General features: G+C 46.0%; 1 protein-coding gene across 2 annotated transcripts in view; it reads right to left on the reverse strand.

Annotated features, from left to right (window-relative positions):
• mpp3a (membrane protein, palmitoylated 3a (MAGUK p55 subfamily member 3)) overlaps positions 1-25,780 on the reverse strand; it is a 51,544-nt gene that overhangs the window by 13,751 nt on the left and 12,013 nt on the right. For both annotated transcript variants that reach the window (XM_039740685.1, XM_039740686.1), the window contains exons 2-11: positions 11,404-11,496; positions 11,197-11,315; positions 10,543-10,620; positions 6,861-6,941; positions 6,272-6,409; positions 3,645-3,726; positions 1,455-1,540; positions 1,245-1,319; positions 801-997; positions 365-429 (exon numbers count right to left, since the gene is read on the reverse strand). In XM_039740685.1, the coding sequence (XP_039596619.1) occupies positions 365-429; positions 801-997; positions 1,245-1,319; positions 1,455-1,540; positions 3,645-3,726; positions 6,272-6,409; positions 6,861-6,941; positions 10,543-10,620; positions 11,197-11,315; positions 11,404-11,440 (958 nt within the window). In that variant the 5' untranslated portion in view covers positions 11,441-11,496. The remainder of the gene's footprint in view (positions 1-364; positions 430-800; positions 998-1,244; positions 1,320-1,454; positions 1,541-3,644; positions 3,727-6,271; positions 6,410-6,860; positions 6,942-10,542; positions 10,621-11,196; positions 11,316-11,403; positions 11,497-25,780) is intronic.

Below are 25,780 nucleotides of genomic sequence, written 5' to 3' on the forward strand. Positions count from 1 at the left end.
GGATGGTGAGCTCTATCAAAAAAGTATATTCAAATATAGTGCCTTTCATAGGTAAATCTTCATAAAGTGCCTTTCAAAACTTTCCACTTCTACCTGATTTAGCACTTTGAACCAAGAGCAGCAGTGCCAAGGCCTTTAGGAATGAATTCAAAACTGGCATTGGGTTGACACTGGGCAGCTGGGAGGCAGCAGTGCAAGTGTGACAAGTCGCTGGGCAAGTGTGGTCCAAGTGGGTCACTCGGACAGAGAAGCTCCATATTGACCCCTTTGTCAAATTCGATTTGTAATGACAGTCATATCATATATCGGGTCATTGACTCCTCAATAAACACAACACAAAAAGCCAAGAAGCAGAGCGACTTACATAGCGGCCGTCGGGGGGAGCAGGGGGTCTGCAGGGTGCCCATTTTTATCCTGTAGGCAAGTCGTCTAAAAATACAAGAAGACAGGAAGACATGAAGAGCTGTGCGGTGGGTTTGATGAACACAAGGGGGCTTCAGGTCTGCCAATCAGCTGTGGCTTTTCATTCCAACTGAGCAATGAATAAAGAAAGAGAAGTGCAGTAGCACACAATGAACACTAGAGGGAGCATCGGAGCATGAGGAGTATTTGATGACTCTGAACTGCCTGGAGACTCGCTGACCAAAGTGCTGACCACAGGGCTGACCACCAGGAGTCGCCGTGCCCAGTTCAGATTGAGGATCACATAAATGAAATGGGGAATGCTACTGATACCCTTCGACTGTGGCTCTGAACCGACCACACAGCTGACCGTGTGCCCACCTGGACAGAACTCTTACCGTTCCTGAAACTGCTTGGAGGGGATGAGGCCAGCTCGCAGGTTATGGTCTCCCACTCTCTTGGCCTGCCACCAGGTCTGGTCATCTTGACTCACCACCTGCAGGATGTCCCCTTTCTTGAAGGGCAGGCCGGCCTCCTGGCAGGGAGTGGCTTTGTCTTCCAAGGGGATGTAGTCAAACAAGGCCCTCATGAACACCTGTGTGGGGAGAGCTGGGTATGAGGGGGGGGTAGGACAGGTGAGGCACAGCTCCTGCCCCTCGGTGGCCATGGCTAATGCCAGTCACTGCCACCCTAACCTTTACTGCTGTAGCGGCCAGTCTCCATCACCTCAAGGTGATTTGAAGCGACCCCACTTACCCCTCAGGTCCTTCTCACCTTCCTGCCCTCAGTGCCACACAGATGTCACAAACGTCACCGCCTGTCCCCTCGGCTCTCTTGCTCACCTTGCTTTCCTTCAGCCGGTCTTCCTCTTTTATCGCCGGGATGATCTTCAGTGTGATGGACCCCTGAGACTGGGCCTGGGCCATAAAGAGAGAGAGAGAGAGAGAGAGAGAGAGAGAGAGAGAGAGAGAGAGAGACATGTCAGGGGTCTGACATTTAATTGGGGTGGGTGGAATTTGGTGGACATGGAGGGGTAGGGGGGCACCACATACCAGGATCTGACTGATCTCGTCTGGCCGCTTCTGCACAATGGAGACACCGTTGACTTCCCTCAACTCATCACCAACATGGACAAGGCCTAAAAACAAAAAAAAGAAATAATTATAAAATGAGGGGGCAACCCAAAGACCCCCAACCAAGCCACAATGACACCAGTGTGACAAAAGGCATTATACAGCAACTGAGTGACATCCAGGGAGACCTAAAATTGGACTTAAAGGTGGAAAGCTGAGGGCATCTGGGACTCCCAGAGTGCCACTGTGTTGGGCAGGGCTGCCTCATATAGTGCCTTTCATAGAGCACCAGACTGGGGGCTTGTTCTTCAGCCTTTCAATGTGGAGACAGGCCAGAGGGGGGCATTTATTTATATGGGTGGGGTGACACCTCCAGATGGACAGTTGGCTACAATGGTGCCACTTACCTAATGCCACCATCATCATCAGTAGGTGCTTGAGAAAACCAAATGGAGAACTGGCACTGCCATTGTGACTTGGCTGTTCTCCAATTCTAGATTTGATTCTGCCCACCTGACACTCCCTCTTGGTATCCATTGGACCTCCATAATATCAGTGTCACTACAAATGAAAGGTAGGGCCCTAAAAGATGCCCATTCACACCTCACAGTTCAGACTTGTCATGAAATTTGGGAAAAAAATGCCCACACTGTGCAAAGATAGTTCAAACCTGGGACTTGCCACTCACATGCCAGGTGGCTTCATTCACTTTAAGGTCATCTGGAGCTCACTGTCGGGCACCGGCCATCCATCATAAGTGCTAGAGAGGGGGCGATGCTCCTTGATGCCAACTGGGATGACAGGCTGGCATGGCTGGACTCATCCTTGGAACTTTTATATAGCATCTTTCCATTTAAGGAAACAACTTTTTTTAAAAACCTGGTATTTTATATAGCGCCTTTTATAGTTTTCTTTGTCACAAGAAACAGCGCGACTCCCTCCCTACTCTATGTAGCACCTTTCGCACGTATCAGCCCATTGTCCTTTAGCACCTTCCATAAAAAATGAATACTGAGCTTTATGTGGCCAAGTTTAATAGTGGGCAGGGTTGTAATAATTTGTGGAATATAGCGCCTTTCATATATAACACCTCTCATTTGCTCAGGTCACCTTATGAATTCTGATTATCGACTGGCTAAATAACGCTCAACTTCAAATGTCTGGCACTTGGGAGGCAGGCATCCCAAGACATTTTAGAAATGCTGCCACTTAACCAGCAGAGGGTGCAATGCCCCTACCTCTGAACAGGCCATCCCAATGCCCTGGTGCAGCCAGTAGGGGTGCTGTGTTGTGGGAGGCGTCGACTTCAAATGGCTACATTAGCTCACCGTGGCCCCCTACAGGCACTTTATGACTCCAATACTCACTGAGTGTGCAGCAGTGCCCTCTTGTGGTGGTGGGTGAAATGAGCACCCTGTATACTACAGTCAATGCCCAAATGCATGGATGGACTGGCACCACATCCAGGTGTTGTTCCTACCTTGTGCTCTGTACCTGCTATGGTGGGCTCCAACTCTCCCGTGCCACTGCTCTAGATAAGTGAGTTAAGAACATAGACAGATGGGTTGGCACACTAGGAAATGCCTCACCATCACACCTTGGTGAATGCTCATCCTGCGTAACTCAATAGGCAGTCCAACACAGCCTGCAATTTGGCATTTGGACAGCTGGCATCAGTCAGGTGCATTGAGAGAACTGCCCGGGTGCATTACTGGGCAGGCCATGCCATTAACACTGGCACCGTTTCTCTTTGTGGATTGTTAGCCACCAATCAAATTGTGTAAAGCACAAGCAAATGGGGAATATGCCAATGTGCCACTGTGCCAGCAACTTGAAGGCTGATGAAGGCCAATGAAGTTGCTGCATCTTAATGGAACAAAATAAATCAAGAAATGAAGCCAATGAGAGATACTTTAAATTACAAAGCCAGCACTGAAATGTTTGATAAGGAGCGGGGTGGTGGCCAGTCAGGCTGTGCCCCAGCTTCAAATGCATGACGGTGTACGGGTGGGGGCTCAGTGTAAGATGGATTCGGATTTATGAGGTGTCCAATGTGGAGTTGTCCACAAATTATCTGTATGTGAACGGGTGGGCAGACGAGACTCGTCACTTTGGCCTCAGAGCTCCAAAGTTAAGCACCCCAACATGTCGGCTCCCTGCTAGACTCACCACTGCGGTCGGCAGCTCCACCTCGCATGATCCTGGCCACCACGATGGCGCCTGTGCTCTCATCACGTCGGATTGTTGCTCCCTGGTTAAAAAATAAAAAGGACAAAAATCAGTATGAGCAGAGGGTCTCGAGTCAGAAGAAGCCCCCCGCCAAAAAAAACAAAACACCCGGCGCATCGCAAGAGCCGCCCGCCATGGCCCCGCCCACTCATCTTAGCGCTCGTGTATGATTGGTAAGCTGCATTGTCTTGTATTCGGGTGTATTATTTATTGACTTGGCTGTATTAATAATTAGTATTTATCTGGTTGATATGGTAATGCTAATGAACAGCAGTGCTGAATGTAGTTGACCAGTAATGAAAGTCCGGACTTTTTATTTTTTTAAGTACGTAAACGTACCTGCACTAAGCGAGTACATCAAGACACCTTAATAGGACACGTGACAGGACTTGTGACGGGAGTTCGTGAGTATAAAACATTAAAAGAGATTATAACGAGACACCAAACGGAGTGACGTCAGTCTGTGTGATGAAGGGTTTTAAATGAATATCGGAATATTTCTCGTGTGTGTGTGTGTTTTTTTACACTTTCATTTCACCAACCTTTTGCTCTTAACCGGCGACGAGAACTCAAACCCACAACCTGTTCCGCCTTCGAAAGTCACGTGACTCTACCGCGAAGTTACCCACCCAGACTCCGCTGACGGCGAATCCGCTTGGTGCTCTTATTCGTTCACGGTGAGGACTAAACAGAACAATTCGGACTTCTACCTAAATGGCTGAAATGAGCACATTGTACATCCCACAAGATTCATTACATGAAACACGATCGAGTTATGTTCAAAAGTGCAGCATACAACACGTGTAATATAAAGTACAGTAAATACATTTCTGTTAATGTAACAACCTGCCATTTCCCTTTTTTCAGTGAGGTGGCCTGCTCTGTGGAGCAGGTCTTCATCAACGACCCCCCCCTGGATTTGGCAGCATTCATCCTTCCTTCAATTCTGAGCCCTGTTAGAGTGGCATTGAGTCCGGGGTCACCTCCCAGACCAAGTCCCTTCTTGCCCAGTTACTCAGTTTGGACAGATGACCAAATCTAAGAAGAGTCCTGGTTGCTCCAAAACTTGTGATTCACAGTTCCTGAGACCACTGAGGCCACTCAAATCTTTAGAAATGGTTTGTCCCCCTTGACCTGATCTAAGCCTCACCACAATATGATGGTGGAGGACTACAGGGAGTTCCTTGGACCTCATGGCTTGGGTTTTGTGGTGACATGCAGTGTGAATTGTGGGACATTCTCTACACACAGGTCCACTTGTCCTTCTCAATGATGTCTAATCAATTCAGTTTACCACAGGTGGACTTCTAGAAACATCTCAAGGAGAATTAAAGCAGACAGGAGGCACCTGAGTACAACGTGCAGTGCCATGGCAAAGGGTCTGAGAACTTCTAGGAATGATTTCTAAAAACATCTGCAAGACTTTAAGAAAACATGTGACCTGTTTGTTATTATGGGTTACTGATGGCAGATTAGTGGGCAAAAGTTGCAAATTTATCTATTTAAAATTAAATCTACAGCACAAGGTGTACAGAAAGTGAAGGGGGTCTCAATACTTTCTGAATCCACTGTACATAAATTCTGCATACCTGTATATTCTATATTTACTAGCTGTGCTACCCATCTAAGATGGGCTCAAGTCTAAGTAACCAATGCAGACATCAGTGGTAATGTTTTCAGTGCACCATCTGTTGGAATGTATTTTGTAATGCAAATAGTAATTAAAAACACTGCATTTGTCACTCCAACAGGTGGCACATCGCAAATATATGTAGCAATAAAATGCAAATGGCATAGAATAGAGATGTGCATTGCATTTGTCATTCCAACAAATGGTGCATTAGAAACATTTGTGGCAATAAAATGCATTGCATTTGTAAATCCAACAGATCTCTCTTTTGTAAGTCACTTTGGATTAAAGCATCTGCTAAGCAAATAGATGTAAATGTAAATGCGTTATAAACATTTGTCTCAATAAAATGCACTGCATTTGTCAAAGCAACATGGCGCACCACAAACATTAGCACTGCTTTTACTAATCCCATACACAACGGCATATAAGAGAGATGAGCATTGCATTTGTCATTCTAACAGATGGCATATAATAAACATTTGTAGTAATAAAATGCATTGCATTTGTCACTCCAACAGATGGTGCATCACAAACATTAGCACTGCTTTTACGAATCCCATACCAAATGTCATATAACAGACATAACAACTGGACAGACACACAGATAGCACAGTCACCTGTCCATACCAAACCATACTTCAGCATAGCATTATATACTTAGCTGTACATAACGTGCCTATGGTGAATGCCGAATCTGAAGGCACCGTCTGACTGTTTCCTGGTGCCCACTATTTAAGGGCACCATACTGATGCTGAGAGAGAATGTTTTACACCCTTTATATACATTTTTAATAATGAGTTATATTTGGCGACAAATCAGGGTTTCACGCCTAACATTACTAAAACCCCCAGCCACCCCCTGGGCACCGCAGTAGATGTTTTCTGAACTCTGTAAGGAGCCGATGGACCCCCATACTTTTTTTTCTTCACTCACCAGAGGCTCTTTGTTCTTGACCAGCCGCACGATCTTCACAGACTCCTCTTCAAGTTCGTCCTCAAAGTCGTCTGGAAGCGGTGGGAGCACCGGATCAAAGTTCTTCTGTGCGACTGTGTCATGGACGGTGAGGACCGCCTGTGAAAGACGGAAGAGACAATTAATTCTTTGCATTTTATGTAGCGCTTTTCTCACTACTCAAAGCACTTAGCAATTGCAGGTTAAGGGCCCAACAGAGAAGAGTCCCCATTGGCATTTACGGGATTCGAACTGCCAACCTTCTGATTGCCAGTGCAGATCCCTAGGCCCAGAGCCACCACTCCACCTGAATGGAAAAGTGGCGGGTGGCACTAACGGGGCACCGCCTGGCGAGATGATCCAGGCCTCTGTTTAAAAAGTTGAGAGCTGAGCACCGAAGTCAGCCCATGTGTTGCAGCCTGTGGTGCCAGCATGTGATGGGTAGCCTGGTCTATGGTGTCCACCACTTTATTCCTTTAAGCCATTCTTGTCCAGTTTGCCAATTCTGCCCACTTTCTACTGTTGTGACCCCCAGTAGTCAACAGGTTATTGGTAATGGAGGCGCACAGACCTTGAGATGTGGACCCGTCAATAGCTGGAGAAGCTCCTTCTCATCGACGCTCATGGGCCCACTCTGGAGCTCTTCTGCCACCTGGAAACAGAAGACATGTTGGCAATGGTGCCACTAAACTGGATTGCAAGCTTCTGACTCACTGGCATGGGCACAAGGCAGCATGAAGCCCACATGAAATATACCTGATTGAACTAAACTGGGCACATGAAGTCACTACCAGCTCCAGGAAATGGCACTCCATACTATGAACTGGGAAGAATGAAGAGCGCCCTCTACAGACTCACTGATGGGAAGGACTGGGAGGCATGGAAAGCAGGAGTTTCCATCACTACCGTTCATCCTCAGCCTTCTGTGCATTTCAGCCCTTTGTAGATTTGGTGAATTGGCAGCTGATGTGTGTGTGTGTATGTGTGTGATGGACTGGCACCCCATCCAGGTGTTGTTCCTACCTTGTGCTCTGTACCTGCTATGGTGGGCTCCAACTCTCCCGTGCCACTGCTCTAGATAAGTGAGTTTAGAAAATAGACAGATGGACTGGCACACTAGGAAATGCCTCACCATCACCCCTTGGTGGATGCCCATCCTGTGTAACTCAATAGGCAGTCCAACACAGCCCACAATTTGGAATTTGGACAGCTGGCATCAGTCAGGTGCATTGAGAGAACTGTCCGGGTGCATTACTGGGCAGGCCATGCCATAAACACTGGCACCATTTCTCTTTGTGGATTGTTAGCCACCAATCAAATTGTGTAAAGCACAAGCAAATGGGGAATATGCCAATGTGCCACTGTGCCAGCAACTTGGAGGCTGATGAAGGCCAATGAAGTTGCTGCATCTTAATGGAATAAAATAAATCAAGAAATGAAGCCAATGAGAGATGCTTTAAATTACAAAGCCAGCACTGAAATGTTTGATAAGGAGCGGGGTGGTGGCCAGTCAGGCTGTGCCCCAGCTTCAAATGCATGACGGTGTACGGGTGGGGGCTCAGTGTAAGATGGATTCGGATTTATGAGGTGTCCAATGTGGAGTTGTCCACAAATTATCTGTATGTGAACGGGTGGGCAGACGAGACTCGTCACTTTGGCCTCAGAGCTCCAAAGTTAAGTGTTTGATGAGGAGTGGGGTGGTGGCCAGTCAGGCTGTGCCCCAGCTTCAGGGACACGGGTTCAAATGTCTCTCACTGCAAGTTACCTGAGTTAGTGAGAGTTTGTACCTACAGCCTTCACCCCTCAGATATGGGTTATAACAATGGCCAACTCCAAACTGGTCCAGCCATAGTGAGACTGGGTGTGAGGGTCCAACTACTGGGCTGCCAGGGTAAACCTCAGACCCCCCAACTCCTGGACAAAGAACTAAGTGCACCTGGGAGAACCAATAAAGGGATCATTGAACTGTGCTTCACAGCACTGCCACGCCACTCCATGTACTTGGGTTCAATGCCAAGCCTGCACGCTGGCAGTGTGGAGTTTGCGTGCTCACCCAGCGTTTATGTCGGCTTTTCTTTGAGGGCTCAGTCTCCCACCTGTTCCACGGCCATGCAGATTTGGCCAATCTTCCCGTTATGAGTCAACATGCCCTGCAATGGAATTTCATCCAAGGTTTGCTTCTGCCTTGTGCCCAGTGGTGCCAGGACAGGCTCAGCTGCCAGTGACCCTGAATAGAAATTGGAGACTTTGAAAAATGGATGAATGAATAAAATGATGCAGTGAATGGCGCAGTGCTCACCAATACTGTTTTATGACTCGAAGAACTCGGGTTCAGCTCCCTGCCTGGTCACACCAGGTCTCCCAGAGCCCCGCCCCATTGAGTAGCCAATCAAACTGCACAGACGCGTTTTACACGGGAGTGATGTCACTCGACACGCCTCCTCACGTCCATTGCAGGATGCACCTTGCCTTGTATTCTCATAGCACATGGGCGGAGTTATGACGACTAGGACGTGGGTGTGGCTTATAGTGGGCGTGCCATGTAGCTGGCCGGGTCTCTCAGGTGGCGACTGTCATGCAGTGCTGGAGTCCCAAAGCAGATTCTCTATGTATATAACATGTGACATAAACATCAGCTGGACCCCCCTGAACTTGGCCAGGAGTGGGAGTGGGCATGAATGTACCCCTCTGCTGCTAGGATTGGCTCCAGCACCCCCTGCAGACGGCTATAATGATAAACAGCCAGCGGTTTGAAATGGCCGCTGGCTCGTCCTCTGTGCCCAGTCTCCCAATTTTGGATCAGTGGCCATAACTGGCACTGTGTGAGGGCAGAAGGGCTGCTCGAAGAAGGTGGGCAAAGCAAAGTGAAACAACACGTGTGAAGACTTTGGTGAAATCAAAATGGACACATTTGATGATGTTGCGTTTTAGTGAGCTCCTGAGGTCAGCGGGTTTTCCTCTTCTTGGAATCTCACGAAGGCCTCAGGGCGTACAAACAGAAAAAAAGAAAATAAAAAGAAATGAGCAAAACTGCCGATTCAGCTTCACATTCACACTTTGAGTCTCATGAGCTGAAAAACAGAACAGAAAAAAAAAATGAGCTGGACAAGGAAACTGGAGGACATGAGGGGCAAAGCCGCTGGGCAGGGTGGGCACGCAATTTAAAATTGAGCACCCAACATTCGGCAGAGCGGCCAGCGTGAGGATACACAGCAGGGAGTCGTCTCTCTCTCCACCTTTAATGGGCACTCGCCATTTTGATCTTCATCCACAGCTTCACTTCTGCCAACTCTCACGCCGCAGGCTGCTGCACTCACCAATTTTCTTTCATGGACATTTTTGTAAAGACCAGGGCAGAAATGAAATGCCAATTATAAAGACAGGCATCAAACTGGCATGGTGAAGCAGACTACCAGGTGCCCTCCTGATGCCCACAGCAGCTTTCTCCTATGGCGTTGCATGCCTGGGCAGTTTCAATGTCATTTTTAAAGGGGGCGATCACTAATTAATTAAATGTATTGAGTGCCTTTCTAGACACTCAAAGAGCTTTAAATAGACCACCACCAACGTCCAGCACCCACCTGGATGAGATGACGGCAGCCATTTTGCACCAGCATGCACACCACACATTATTTTTTAGGTGCTAAAGGGGTGACTGATATTAGGAGACTAGAATGGACAAGGTCATGGTGGGCAGCTTAGCCAGGAGATGGGGGTACACTCTACTCTTTTCAAAAGAAGCCCAGGGATTATTTATGAGCACCGAGAGTCAGGCGTTGGTTTTACGTCTCATTGCTCCATTTATACAGCCAGCCCAGTGTCCCTGTCACTGCACTGAGGCACTGGGATCCCCACACAGACCATAGGGTAAGCGCCCCCTGCTGGCCTCACCTTCACTTCTTCCAAGCTTCTCCAAGATGGTCTCCCATCCAAAAACTGGCCGGGTCCAAACATGCTTCGCTTCTGTTGTTTTGAAATACAGGTGGTATGGCGGCTGGCACGGTGCAGCAGAGTGCCATAGACCTGCTCCTGATGCCCACATAATGCAGAGCACATCAGCTTTCTCTTACGGAATTGCATACCAGGGTAGTTTCAATGGCATAGCCAAACTGATTTTAAATGTGACTGGCAGGCTATCATTTATAACACAAATAACAGGCTGGTGAGCTTTAAGAGCGGGTGGCACCTTTTAGGTTTGGCAATGCAGTGGTGATATCAAACCTACACGCGTGTGGTTACCCGGCTGTACTTACATCGTCTGCCAGAGAGGCGGCGCTGTGGAGGACCGGAGTGGGGCTTTGTCGCTCGTACTGTCGCAGCTTTTCATGGATCTGAAACGGACACAGAGAGAAGAGGTAAAGGCTGTCGGTAACACGCATGCGCCACCTCCGGCATTGGAGCAGCGAGTCGCTCGCAGACCTCACCGAATTTTCTTTTTTATTGTAGAGGCGCTTCCCACGGCGCTGAATGTGTTCTCCTTTCCATGATCAACTTTTCATATAGCGCCTTGCATTATTAACGCCCCCACCCCCGGTCCACTAACACCTTGCGCATTAGTTGCAGCTTTCATGACGTAATTTCAAATGATGCCATTGTAACCCACGGAATGACTTCGACGTAACAAAAGTCAACTATACAGCTAGTTCAAGTGTCACCAGGGGAGCAAATACGGAGGGCTTGCAGAGGGGCATTAGATGCGGGTTCACAAATATAGAAATTATAGCGTGTGTTTTCAAGGGGGACCCGTACACCCCTCCACCCCCGCCCGATCTCGCACGGACTCGCTTTTATTTCAAATAGCTATATGGCCCCTAAATAATTCCTGCACACTCACTTCAAATCAGCCTGCAGCGCCCCCCACTGACCCTTAACAGGATTTTGCTCTCTCAGCCCCCGACGTACCGTACCTTCATCAGATAGCTCAGGCTCTTTTCGCTGAAGACGTCTTTCAGGAAGCCCATGTCTTCTTTCCGGTTGGCATCGGGGTGAAGCTGCGAGGTGAGCAAAGCCAACGTCTCGTGCAATCCTGCAGGGGGCGCACACACCGTAAAAGTCCGGTGAATTTACTCCGCAAGGGTTCAAAAGGGCTGACCGAAAAGCGGCAGGCTTCTCACCTGTTCCTGCGGACAGGACCGGCATGGCTTCTTTCATCGATCTGCCTCGACCCCCAGCCGCCTATCGGGAACACTACGCCCGGGCTTGGGCTTCTGTAGTAGAAAAAGAAGAAAAAGGAGAAGAAAAAGAAGGAGAAGAAGAAGTTGAAAAGCGAGTAGAAAAGTCGCAACAAGGAGTGACTGATGAGCCTGCAGGTGAACATGAACGTCACACCTGAACTCCTGTCATCTGAAATCAGTCAGTCAAGGAAGACAAAGCGCAGGCCTTGGCATCAACGTGCATGGGCACGCTGGGCAGTTACCCGGGTGCCCCACGAGTATAGAGGCTCGATGCTAATATGTATGATGCTGAGTGGTTGTGTAGGTAGGAGCCTCAGTGCACTGCTTTACCCGGAGGGCTATAATGTTGGAAAGACTGTCCTGGTTCAACGGAGTGACCGAATGGCTGATTCCCGTGTAGGGTTCGCTATATTTTAACAGCCGATTTGTTAAAGCGACATAGACGGCCGCCCTAGTCATCCATTTATAAAAATTAAGGGGCACGAAATCGGGAGATCCCAAACCAGCCGTGCTTTAGACGGTAAGGCACGTGGAATACAAACACTTTGGGGGGATTACAGCCACCCCCAAACACACCGACAAGGAATGCCCACTAATATTGAACGCGCGTTATGGACACCGAGGAGCGCCGTTTAGGAAACTCAAGCGGCGCGCGCTCTGAAATCTCATCCACTGTCAAACCCGAATGCCGCCCCATGTCATTAAAACATCATGGGGCGTCATTTCGGTGACAGGATTCGGACACCGAGTGGGGCCACACATCCCAGTCCATAAAGTCTCCTAATGTTGAATGTGCGCTATAGACACAGAGGAGCGCCGGTTTTTAAAGTCCAGAGGCCCTCGAGCTTTTTCACATGGGCATCGGCCGGCATTGGCAATGGCTCTGTGTGTCTGCGATGGATGTCTTGACAAGGCAGCATCAGGGATCTCAAGGGGCTGCCGGTGAGTGGGAGTGCTCGTCCATGTCAAGCGCTAGTCCACACTTCAGGCTTCGGGGGAATGACGAGAACACGGGGTCATCTCATGAAAATGGATGGGCCGAGAAAGCAGCGCTAAAGTCTGTGCTACCACAGCGCCATCCCTCAAATGAGACGTAGCCGTTTTGGCTTCATATTCTGCCTTCATCACAACAACGAACTGCAAATTAATTCACCGTAAAGGCAGCACAAAATTCTAGTTAAACGTTTATATTTAGAAAGACTTTCACCTTTAAGACAGGGGCGTAGCCTTTTCGGGACCTACCGCAAATTGCTAGCGATCCAGACGTCTAAAAGTGGCGTTCATACAATACGTTTTATTAAGAAAACACAAAACATACACAAATGTATTAAATATGTACGTTAAAATCACTGCGTATCCTCGCTAATAAATGAATCGGCATACTTTTGTAAGAATTAGAAGGAAACAAAACTGTGCACTGAATAATAAATGTCATTGTGTCGTTACTGCAATGCACTGGCGCCCTGCCCGGGGTTTGTTGCTGCCTTGCGCCCTGTGCTGTCAGGGATGGGCTCCAGCACCTTAACCCCAAAAAGACACGCTAACCCTGTTCAGGACAAAGCGGATTAGAAATGACATCCCATGACTGATTCAATATGTCGATCTTTGTTTATTTGAACCTTTTCACAAGAAACCCTTAGATCAGGGAATATATAAAATTTACTGAAAATTAACAAAAATGATAAGCTAATTATATTTAAAAAAGTGCACTTAAAAAAAAAAAAAAGCCCTACCGCACCCGGGAGTTTGGCCACTGTGGTGTCCGAGTTGGAAAGTGGTTTCCTTTAAGAGAATGGGAATTATGGGCTACAAAAGGGACTGCGGGGGATTAGAATTAGAGAAGAAATAAATAAATACATGAGCAAACAAACAAACAAACAAACAAATAAATAAATAACGAAACAAGAAGTGACTGAACCTTTATGTTGAGTGGAGCTTTATGTTGTGCGCCCATGTCCGGGTCCTTTGTAATGCGCATGCGTTAGCCACGCCCCCTGAGCCGAGCACTCTCCGGCTCATTTTCTGCACTGGCGACTTCGCTGCGGGATTTCTGCTTTTCGCAATCTGTCACATATATTGTTTTACACGCATTCTGTATAGCGCCTTTTGCACGTGCAGCCTCACAACAGGAGGGGTTATTAAAGACGGCACAGTCGCTCGTGTTTTGTATTCGCTTTAAGTCTGAAGTGAATACTAAAAGCTCTTTTCTATACCACGCGTTCACGCTGGAGGAGTTTTCATCTTCTGTCGGTTCCCATCCTTCGATTTCCATGTCGCCTTTCACGGGGCCTGCTGGCGCATGACGCGGCTCCGCTTCCGCTATTTGGGAGCGCACAGCGGGTGGCTGGTGTCGCAGTGCTTAGTGGTGTTGTCATACAGGTAATGGCAGGTCTTTTTTGTGATTCTTTTTTAATTAAAACATTGTGTATACACACAGACACACACACACAACCTAAAGGCAAACCAATTAAGAAGGTAATTATGTAAGCCAATGGCACCCACAACCCAATCCCCCCAGTAAGACCCCAGGGGAGAAAAACAAAACCACTAGGTAACTAATGGGAAACTAACCACACCTCCTGAACAGGCTAGACATTTAGAAAGTGCAATTTCATTGGGACCCCCAAGCACCAGGTTCTAATGGTCTGAGCCAAAGTGGGCATTGATGGATTGAAGTGAAGCACAGCTGGTGACATTCAAGGGGGATTACAATAAAATATAAGGAACGGCAACTGTTACACGTGACAGGCTCTGGAGTCCAGGAGTAAATTATCCACCAAAGTGGAAGGACGGAACAATTCACTGATGACAAGTGAGATTAGAGAGGCCCAATAATAGAAGGGTCTGTGTGCCCCCCGGGCGAGAATCACAGAAAGAGATGAAAAGAGAAAGTGACAGACATGGTGAGGTTTTAGGGGGCTTAGTGCCAGGCAAACCAAACAAACTGAGGTGGCAAAGTGGTTCAGGGCGGATGTCCATTAAAAAAGGTGTCGGAGGGGTCGGGTGACGTCTATGGTGTCGTGAAGTTGTGAATGCCAGTCCTTCAACAGCACTTTACTGGGTTGTGTGGTCCCCTGAACCACTTATTTCATTCTGTGGAGGATTCTTTGCATATGACGTTGGGTCATTGGGTTTTATAAAGCTTCCTGCTCTGTGGACAATACAGACATCTTTACTGTTGTAGGTGGCACATGGGATGGATTCGACAAGGTCCCTTACTTGGATGGGAAGCCCCGAGCGAACAGAAAGGCATCCCAACCAAAAGAGAGAAGGATGTCGCACCCGGACAAGGCTGCCCTAACAGATGGATGGACATCCCGTGCAGAAGAGAAGGTCCCTTACCCAGGAGGGGCGCCCCAGATAAATGGACAGACATCCTGACCACCAGGGTAGGGATAAAAGAAGAGAGGGAAGGATTGTCTCTGAGGGAAGTTTATTCCCCCCAGGTGCTAGATGGCAGCAACGCTCCATATTGGTGCCCATTCGGGAACAAGCACGGAATGCTGGGAGTTGTAGTCCAGCAGCACAGTGGGTGTCACAAGAGGGTGCTGAAGGGAGACACACTCCCTACAATACTGGACTGCCATATGACATGGAGGCAATTCCAACAGGCAGCAGCTCTGGCACTGGAATTACTCCTGGGTCCTCAATAAAAGGGACTGCACTCCCCGAGTTGGAGATATTTCTATAATAAAACACACCTTTCTTTGAACCCGGGACTGAGATTGTGTGGTTGTGTTTGGGACTCACTGGCAGTCTGGTTCTGTCACACTAGTAGGTGACCTAGCAGAATACAAAAACCTGAACTGAGCCTGCATGATGGCACGCGAAGAGAGTCCTTTGAAAATCAGGAGGCCATTGCCATTTAAGCATCACAGTTGTCATTGATGGAACCTGTTAAAGCTCTGAATGAAAGGTTCTTTCTGCGACCTTCTTGAGAAGAGTTCTTTTGGGAACCAAAAATGACTCCCTTATGGCATTGCCCAGAAAAACGACTTTGGCACAAGGCTCAGTGGACTGTGGTCACTATCTGTGTGGCGTTCACGTGTTCTGCCCGGGTGCCCGTGGATTTTTCCTTCCGCTACTCAGACTTTCCTTCAGTATCCCCAAAGACGTGCTGTGCAGGCTGATTGGTACAAAGTGGGTGCCTGCGAGTGTGCAGGAGCCAATCACCCAGCAGACTGGCATCCACACCAGGAATGCTTCTGGCCTTGTGCTCGGGATAGATACCCAGACCTCCAACCCCACAACTCTGAACAGGATTAAGTGGGTGTGAACACGTTACCATCCTCTGTGGGTGTCAACAAATATCGATTATTGAATGCAAGAACTAAGAATATTTATAATAAAAAAAATGTAACCCTTCTGTGTGCTCATGAGCTCTGCAGGCGGCTGGTGGTGCAGCGGTTAGCGCTGTCAGGCTGCAGTCGCATGTCCTTCTCGTGTGTCAGTGGGGTCTCCTCCATGATCATCAGTTGCCTTTCGGACCCCATAGACGTGTGTCATGTTTAACTACATCCGAGTGCTATGCTTTTTTTAAATAACGTGTTCGTTTATTAGCTTTTTAAATAGGAAGTTCCGTGTTTTTCAGATCGACGTCATATCCCTTCACAGTCAGGGTGTGTCTGAATTTGCCACATGAAATTCTGTTCTCGGTTCTTGGCTGCTTCTCACCGGCTTGCTTTCTGTCCTCGTGGTGACGCGCTCTTGTAGCGCGTGTCGTCTCAGAGCTCGATAAGATTTCGGCTTGAAAAACGGCCATATTCGGGACGTGTTAAGGCTTTTATTTATAGTGGAGCCCTCTGGGGCCCATAAGCTTCATTCCTAAACGCAAGAGCGGGCTTTTAAAAATGTAAAACATACACTTTAGAGGACAGTTTCATGTGGCAAATTCATATGTGCCGCGATTGTGAAGAAATCATTTCGACTAGAAAAATACCGAACGCATCGTTTAAGGGTTACTTCAGCACTGCAACAGTTAATTAAACTCCGGCACTTTTGCTTTGTGGCAGCGAAGACTGAAGTTTGGGAGCGCGCGCGCGTGCGTGTGTGTTTGTATGCATCTTCGCGTGTGCGAGCGCGTGTTTGCATCTGCGCGTGTGTGCTCGCTGAGTGTGTGTGTGCGCGCGCTTTGGGCACAAGTCGGGAGCGGAGTGAAAAACGCGTTCAGAAAAGACTGGATGGATGGATGGATGATCAATCAGAAAATCTGTGAAAAGGCTGGATATATATATGAAGAGAGGAAGTTATAAAACCTTAACAATCTGAATGACGAAGGTAAAGCAGAGAGAGAGAGAGGAGCAGTCCAGGACAGATGGCGATGACAACTGTTGTCCCTGCACTGGTGACCCTGCACACCGCCTCCGACAGATGACCACTTAGTTGAAGCAAACATTAATCAGCCGTCTCGTCTGAATCATCCACGACTTTTGGAAGGAGGACAGTGTGTGTTAATGAATGACACCTCTCAGGCATACGGAACTGGAATTAATGCACGGCTGGTGACATCCAACACGCCAAAGCTAATCTGTCTTTTCGTAGCTGCAGGAGATCAGCTACCAAGATGAAGTGATGGGACACAGAAGGACAAGCAGCACTCGCCACAACAAACCGACTCTGCACTCTTTGACATTGCTTAGTGATGCCGGGTGTTCATTGGCCGATTTTTAGAAACTGGGGACGATAGAGTCGCCAGTCCTTGATGTTCTCAAACCATATGCGCACATTCAGTCCGACTGACATACCATGATGTGGGTGCTGAGACAACACGTGAACATGGCCCTGATGGACAGTTTTAAATATAGTAAGCTTTACCCATCAGGGTGGTCCAGATCTAATTACGCAGATCCAGATCGTCTGGATGACTTTGCAATCCTCAGCAGTCCAAACCCAGAATGTCAGTCTGTCCCTGATTTTTTTTCTTGGCTTCTTTGCTGCCCACCAGGCCGTCCTCCACAAGTCTTCTCCTCACTCACTGCTGCCTTCTACTATTCCTGAGCAAGCTATGCACTGGTGGTGCCCACCGATCCCGACCCATGAATAAAGAATGAGACCCAAACATCTGAGAGCAACTTCTGCAACCATCCAAGAACAGTTTTGTGACCAACATGATGGAGCACCGGGCCACAACTAAATGGCTCGGGGAACAAAACATTGACATTTGGGGTCCATGGCCATGCTCCCCAGACCTTCATCCCATTGACAGCTTGTTGTCAAGAGGCGGGTGGACAAACAAAAACCAACCTATTCTGGTTATACAAGAATGGGCAGCTGCCATCAGTCAGGTTTGGGCCCAGAAGTTGATTGCCAGCCTGCCAGGGTGAATTGCAGAGAGGGGTCTTGACAAAGAAAGAAGGGCCAACACTGCAAATATGGACTCTGTGCATCAACGTCATGTCATCGTCAATCAAAGCCTTTGGAACTTCTGAACTGCTTGTCATTCTACTTCAGTGGACCAGAGAGACATCTGACAAGAAGATCTAAAGACACTGAAGCAGCAGACTCTGTGAACACCAACACTCGGTCCTTCTTAGACCTTCTGGCCCCGACTGTTGTAACTACAGTTGATAAAATTGATGAGCCGCAGCAGTAAGTTATGGGAGTGAGTAATGGAAGCTCGACTAAGAAGGGAGGCGATGACTAGTGAACAGCAGGATGGTTTCATGCCAAGAAAAACCACCACAGATGCCATGTTTGCCCTGAGGATGTTGATGGAGAAGAATAGAGAAGGCCAGAAGGAGCTGCATTGCGTCTTTGTGGACCTGCAGAAAGCAGATGACAGGGGGCCTGGAGAGGAGTTGTGGTGTCGTATTTCATTTCAGGACCACTGAGTGCCCTTTGTGGCCCCCGCTCAAGTCAGCCCGTCTTTTATTCCACCCCAGCCTCCCTGGCATATGCAGCTTTTGGCTTCGAGATGGCAGGGTGACAAGCCGCCACAGAGCCCAGTGACCCGAGCCCACTGGTTGTGATGATCGGATCAGACCGAAGTCCTTTAATACCTGCGGGGGCTGTCAGGGAAAACGGGACGGGCGCGGGTTACAAGTGAGAAAAAGAAAATGGAGACGAGAGCAACGGGCGGAGTTAATGAGCCTGCAGTCGGTGGGCATTTGAATTCAATATCAGCGCGGCACAGGGGGTCTCCCACGGGACTTGTGCGGCTCACCTAATTAACAGCGAGTGCAGATAACAAGGGGGCTGAGGTTAACATCGGGAGTAAATCTGTGGATGGTTTATTATGAGGGTCGTGCTGCCCTGCCCTGCCCTGCCCTGTCCTGCCCTGTCTAAAGAGCTGCCCGTCCGGTGGCGCTGCGTGCGACAGGCACTGACCCGGCATCGCGGTGTTTACGGTGCCCGAGGGTCTCTTTATAGCAGTGAATCTTAGGACTGGCAATTCAATATTTAAGTGCCTACCTTTTGTCTTCCTGCTAAATAATCAAATTCACTTCTTTTCCAGTTTTTAATTATTTAGATACTTGAAATAATTAGTGGGTTTTAATTAATTTTAATAACTAGACGGGCGGATTGGTTGCAGCTGCGTTTTTCCTTGCATGCGGTAACATGGATGTCAGCTTTATACGCGCCTTTTATTGTTTTCAGTATTCTGTACTTGTTTTGCAGCTTCATCACAGTTTAGTTAAAAAAGAAGTCAAAAAAGTAAAAAAAAATAAGAAATAAATGACAAATCAAAATGTAGAAGACAGAAACGTGTAGCAAATATAAAGAAAACACAGTTGGAAGTGCATTGCAATTAAAACACTGATAAAAATATATCATTTCAAATGCCTTTGAAGCGATGGTTTTAAAACAGTCGTGTGAAAAAGAAAGTGCACCCACTGAAAAAAAAATCAGCTTCCTCGAAGCACATTGGATGTTTTATGGCAATGCAGTGACATTCAATCAGAGTGTGTGTGTGTTGGGGGGGCTCACTGTGCAGATTCTCAAAGGGTTAGTCGGTACTCGTCGGTATACACTAAGGGTGAGTGTTGGTACGTCGACACTTCGACCGTCGCAAAACACTGACAGGTGAACAAAGAGCGCGTCCACCGGGGGGATTCGCTAAAAGGTGCCGACTGCCTCTGCTGAAATTAGAAGATGGCCACTTCAGGTACTCGTCACGCAGATCTTAACAGGGCCAAATACAGGACTGCTTGTTATACCTACAGCCTACATACCTACAGTTATTAAAACCTTCAGAATGTCTTTGTTTGTTTATGAAATTTATGTTTTCATTTTTTATTCAGATTCAGATTTGGCCGTTATGGCAATTAAAGTTCTATCTGTCTATCTATCTATGGCACCAGATACCAGATACATGGAGAGATAGATTTGAAAAGCACTGTGGAACAGATAGATAGATAGATAGATAGATAGATAGATAGATAGATAGATAGATAGATAGATAGATAGATAGATAGAGTGAAAGGCACTATATAATAGATAGATAGATAGATAGATAGATAGATAGATAGATAGATAGATAGATAGATAGATAGATAGATAGAGTGAAAGGCACTATATAATAGATAGATAGATGCTATATAGATAGATAGATAGATAGATAGATAGATAGATAGATAGAGTGAAAGGCACTATATAATAGATAGATAGATAGATAGATAGATAGATAGAGTGAAAGGCACTATATAATAGATAGATAGATAGATAGATAGATAGATAGATAGATAGATAGATAGATAGATAGATAGATAGATAGAGTGAAAGGCACTATATAATAGATAGATAGATAAATAGATAGATAGATAGATAGATAGAGTGCCCTCTATTTCTTCTTGTTCTTTTTTTATAAAGGATTCCTGCTGCCAGAGTTTTCCATGGGTTCTCCCTGTTGAGAGGCACTTTTAACATTTAACTTTCATCACCCAGCTGCTCCATTTTTGGGCCTATTAAGGCCGAAGCCTGCTGTTGGTGCTCAGCGGGACTGGTCGGCCACCCTGTGTGGTCTTTTTGGAGGCCTCCCCCCCAAACCCCCCACCTTGTCATTTCAGTAGCTCTTAAACACGGCAGCCCCTAATTACAAGTAAAGACTTCACTTTGCTTTTAGGCCCACAGCCCTCTTCATATTTATGCTCATCAGAGTGAATCGATAACAGCGCGTGTGAAAAATGCTTAGACGCCCAGTTTTTCAAGCCATTTTTCATCAGCACCTATTATAAAAGGGCACTATAACTGACATAATGGTAGGTAAGCAGATATCATGTGATGGATTAAAAGACACATTATAACATAGCCATTGAGAAATCAAGACCCCTGTACCTTAAAATCTGAAACGGCCTGACGTTAAAGTCACTGTATAACATAACCTTTGTCACTGTATTGCATTTTTCCTTTCTATGTGCCAAAGTTTACTGTGAAACCTTAAAGCCATTACTGTTAAAAGAAAGCACAAAAAATGAGAGCAGACCTCCATAAAGGCGAGACGCGTTTCCTCTACAAGTCTGAACTCCCTACACTGGGTTCACCCACGGCAGCCAACCCCCAAACTCAAAGGGCAGGCTTTCTGCCTGCATAGGCCCAAAAACAAAAAAAGAAACAACAATAACTCAAAATGTCCAGAAAGTATGAGGGAGGAAACCGTAAACCTCTGGTCCCAGGACAACAAAGCAAAGTTTCTTTAATAATCAAAAGTCTTTATTAAAAAGAAGTGAAGCCAAGGCAGAATTAAAAGGAAAAAATAAGTTTAGCCTAAAGGGCAAAATCCACAGAAAACCAAACCAGTCGCACCAACCAAAAACTGAACGCTCATCAAAGCAGCGGCCAAAATCGGGGTATCCATGCAGAAGGAGATTCACAAAGTCAAAAATCCAAAAACGACAAATTCAAAGCTGAAATGTAAACTGCTGCTTCTCCCCTCATAGAGCTTGGCTGGGGGTTAGAGGGGCACCGATTTGACTTGTCCTGAAACCCCTGGGCTTGTGGAGGACCCACGACATTCAGTGCAAAAATTCACAGCGACGTCAGTAACACAATATCAGCAGGAGCAGCGGTGACGACTCCATGGACCTACTGAACCGAAGGGGGTCACCCCACTATAATCAGCTTTCTGCATTAGTGCCCAGATTCCCACCACAAGGACAAGAGTGAACCAAACCCACCTCAACCACATTTCATTTATTCCACCATGGCTGACCGAGTGGTCCTTTTTAATGCCTGAAATTTTTGAGAAATGACTCAGTCGTGTGCAACCGAGAAACAGAAACGGATATTCTGGATGTCCTTAAGGACTGCAGCCGCCAGAGCCTGGAGTCGAATTCTGGAGAAATGATGTAATGGAGGCCCATCTCATTTACTACACTTGTTACGGGGACATTGTCACAAACGTGCGCATGGGAGGCAGCTGGAAGGACAGAGAGAAGGTAATTCCATGCCAGGCCAGGGGGTGGCGGGGTGCAATAAACCTCTCTCTTCTATCTCTGCGGACCAGACAATTCCATAGACGTAGAACTACTAGACGCCGCATGACCAGTAGCATTGTACGTCAACGTCGCCGCCATATTGCGAGGGGCACTGCTGTGGAGTGAAGTGATGGATAAAGATGCATCATGCATTTGCTGCTTGGGATTGTGCAAACCGCTGTACGCTCCAAAGCAGATCCCGGGGGATTACATTCCATAGGTAAGGCTGAACGATTGTTGTTACATTTGGCCATCAGAAAATCCCGTTTTATAATCTTAACTTTAGCTACGACAGGCTAAGCTAGCAAAGCTATGTGAGCCTCCAAACAACGTCTTGGCTAAATGTATTTAGTCACTGACTGTGTAGATGTTGTTAGCTGTTAACATTTCTCAAACTCTGAAGGTTTCCCAAAAGAAATCCACCTCAGGAAGCAGAGGGAGGTCAGGTAGCCCTTAGACGGGATTTGGAGAAAGCTGTCCTGTGACGTGTGCCGTGCCAGTCTGGTAACAGATGTTGTACTGGCGTCATATGATCAAAGCTACCACTCGCTCACATTGAAAAGCAGCAGTCAAGGTGGTCACAGTAGCTGAGCGTGTTATCTGACAGTCGACATGAGGACAAGCTGTCAGTGGATCTTGGATCAGTCAGTCTGTTCGGGCTGAGATTGGTTCAGACATCGAGGAAACACCGTTTGAAATTGACAGCCACCATTTTATATTCAAGTCTTTAGTCGTCTCTGTCTTCACAAACTAAGGCCGCACCACATTGACAGACTGAATCCTCTCAAATTACAGAGTGGCAGCACACGGAAAAAGCTATGGAAGACAGTTCTGTGTCAAGGATTTGAGATCCTATCCTGTATACATTTAATTGACCAAATGATGTGTGCATGTGAGAGATTGAGAGACGAATGAGTGAAATGTTTTCAGAACTGATTAAGTCAAAGTGTATACAATAAAATTGTTGATTTATCTCATTGAGTGGATCATAAGCAATCAGTCCATTTATAATGCCAACTATAATACCGAGGATAATGTAAATAGTAAAGTGGAAAACTTTAATTCTAAAGTAAGAACTGCTGTTGACATAGTCACACCTGAAAAGACAGTTAAAAAATCCTCTAGTATTGTTATTCCATGGAAGACCCAAAGAGTGTCTGATTTAAAGAGAACATGTCGTAGAGCTGAGCGTCAATGGAGGAAAACTAAACTAACTATCCATTATGAGATATTGAAGGCTAAAATAACAGAATACAATAACACTGTCCGTCTTGAGAGGCGCTGCTATTTCTCTAATATTATAAATAACAATGCTAGTAATCCCAGAGTCTTATTTTCAACAATTGACCGTCTGTTAAACCAGGTAACACAAAGGAATGCCCCCAGAATACTTCCAGTGAAACCTGTGAGAACATTGCTGTATTTTTCACTCAAAAAATTAATGATATTAGAGATAACATAGTATATCTCCCCAACACTGCAGAACCTCCAAAGCCCCGGTACTCCGTTATAAACAAATTAAATGCTTTCACCAGGATAGATTTACCTGAATTACATTTTATAATCTCTCAACTGAAACCCTCCACCTGCGTCCTTGACCCAATACCAACCAGGTTTTTCAAAGAAATATCAGGCGTGCTAATTGATAATGTTCTGGACATAGTAAATTCGTCACTAGATACGGGGGTCTTCCCAGACTGTCTTAAGACTGCTGTAGTTAAACCCCTACTTAAGAAACATAATCTTGACCCTCTGCTCTTGAAAATTTTAGACCCATCTCTAACCTGCCCTTCTTAAGTAAAATTCTAGAGAAGGCAGTCATTATGCAGTTAAATGACCACCTAAATAAACCTGCTATTCTTGATAAATTTCAGTCAGGTTTTAGAACAAATCACAGCACAGAAACTGCACTCGTTAAAGTAGTAAATGACTTGGTAAATGCAGACAGAGGCCATTTATCTGTTCTCATCCTCTTAGATCTGAGTGCTGCATTTGACACCATTGATCACAATATTCTTAGAAATCGCCTTAGTCAATGGGTGGGCCTCTCTGGCAGTGTCTTAAATTGGTTTGAATCCTACCTGGCAGGGAGAAAATTCTTTGTGAGTTGTGGTAATCAAATCTCAAAGACACATGATATCCATATGGTGTTCCACAAGGCTCTATCCTGGGTCCGCTGCTATTCTCAATCTACATGCTTCCGTTAGGTCAGATTATCTCAGGTTACAACGTGAGCTACCACAGCTATGCTGATGACACACAGCTGTACTTATCAATAGCACCTGATGACCCGACTCTTCGATTCACTAACACAATGTCTTACTGGTATTCTGAATGGATGAATAGTAATTTTCTCAAACTAAATAAAGAGAAAACTGAAATTTTAGTAATTGGCAATAATGGATTCAATGAGGTTATCAGAAATAAACTTGATGCACTAGGATTAAAAGTTAAGACGGAAGTAAACAACTTAGGGGTAAACGTTGACTGTAATCTGAAATTTTAAATCACATATTCATCAGATCACTAGGACAGCATTTTTTCACTTAAGAAACATAGTAAAGTTAGACCTCTTATATCATTGAAAGATGCTGAGAAATTAATTCACGCTTTGTTTTCAGTCGACTAGATTACTGTAACGCACTCCTCTCAGGACTACCCAAAAAGACATAAATCATTTGCAACGAGTGCAGAATGCAGCTGCTAGAATCCTAACTGGGAAAAGAAAATCCAACACATTTCTCCAGTTTTGATGTCACTACACTGGTTACCTGTGTCATTCAGGATTGACTTTAAAATTCTGCTTATGGTTTATAAAGCCTTAAATAATCTGCTCCATCTTATATATCGGAATGTCTGACACTTATATTCCAAATCGTAACCTCAGATCCTCAAATGAGTGTCTCCTTAGAATTCCAAAGCTAAACTTAAAAGAAGTGGTGAGGCGGCCTTCTGCTGTTATGCACCTAAAATCTGGAATAGCCTGCCAATAGGAATTCACCAGGCTGATACAGTAGAGCACTTTAAAACACTGCTGAAAACACATTACTGTAACATGGCCTTCTCATAACTTCACTTTAACTTAATCCTGATACTCTGTATGTTCAATTCTTCATAATAACTATTCATGGTGGCTCTAAAATCCGTACTGACCCCTACTCTCTTCTGTTTCTTTTTCCGGTTTCTTTGTGGTGGGCCTGTGCCACCACCACCTACTCAAAGCATCATGATGCACCAACATTGATGGACTGAAAGCCAGAAGTCTACGTGACCATCATCATCATCAGGTCCTTCCATGAAAACCCTAAATACAAAGAGGACTGTTTGATTTATGTTAGGTAGATTGCCCAGAGGGACTGGTCAGGTCTCTGGTCTGGAACCCTACAGATTTTATTTTTTCTCCAGCCTTTGGAGTTTTTTTTTGTTTTTTCTGTCCACCCTGGCCATCGGACCTTACTCTTATTCTATGTTAATTAATGTTGACTTATGTTTAGTTTTATTGTGTCTTCTATTTTTCTATTCATTTTGTAAAGCACTTTGAGCTACATTTTGTTTGTATGAATATGTGCTATATAAATAAATGTTGATTGATTGATTGATTGATTTCACTGCTAAAAGAAAGACCGGACGGCCAGTTGCTGTCTTACTATTTTGACTTTCAGACATTGGTCAAGTTTTTGTCACAATATTTAATAATAATACATTTTATTTAATAGGCACCTTTCTTAGCACTCAAGGTCACCTTACAATAAAATTAAAACAAGAGAATGATAAATCAAAAAGCAATATTTAGCAAACAAACAACAATAACTGGCAGTAACAGTGCAAAATTCACAATTGGCATGCCAGCTTGAAAAGAGAAGTTTTGAGGGCAGTTTTAAAATGTGTGATTGAGTCGAGCTGAC

Source organism: Polypterus senegalus, chromosome 17 (genome assembly GCF_016835505.1).
Source record: "Polypterus senegalus isolate Bchr_013 chromosome 17, ASM1683550v1, whole genome shotgun sequence".
Taxonomy (NCBI): domain Eukaryota; kingdom Metazoa; phylum Chordata; class Cladistia; order Polypteriformes; family Polypteridae; genus Polypterus; species Polypterus senegalus.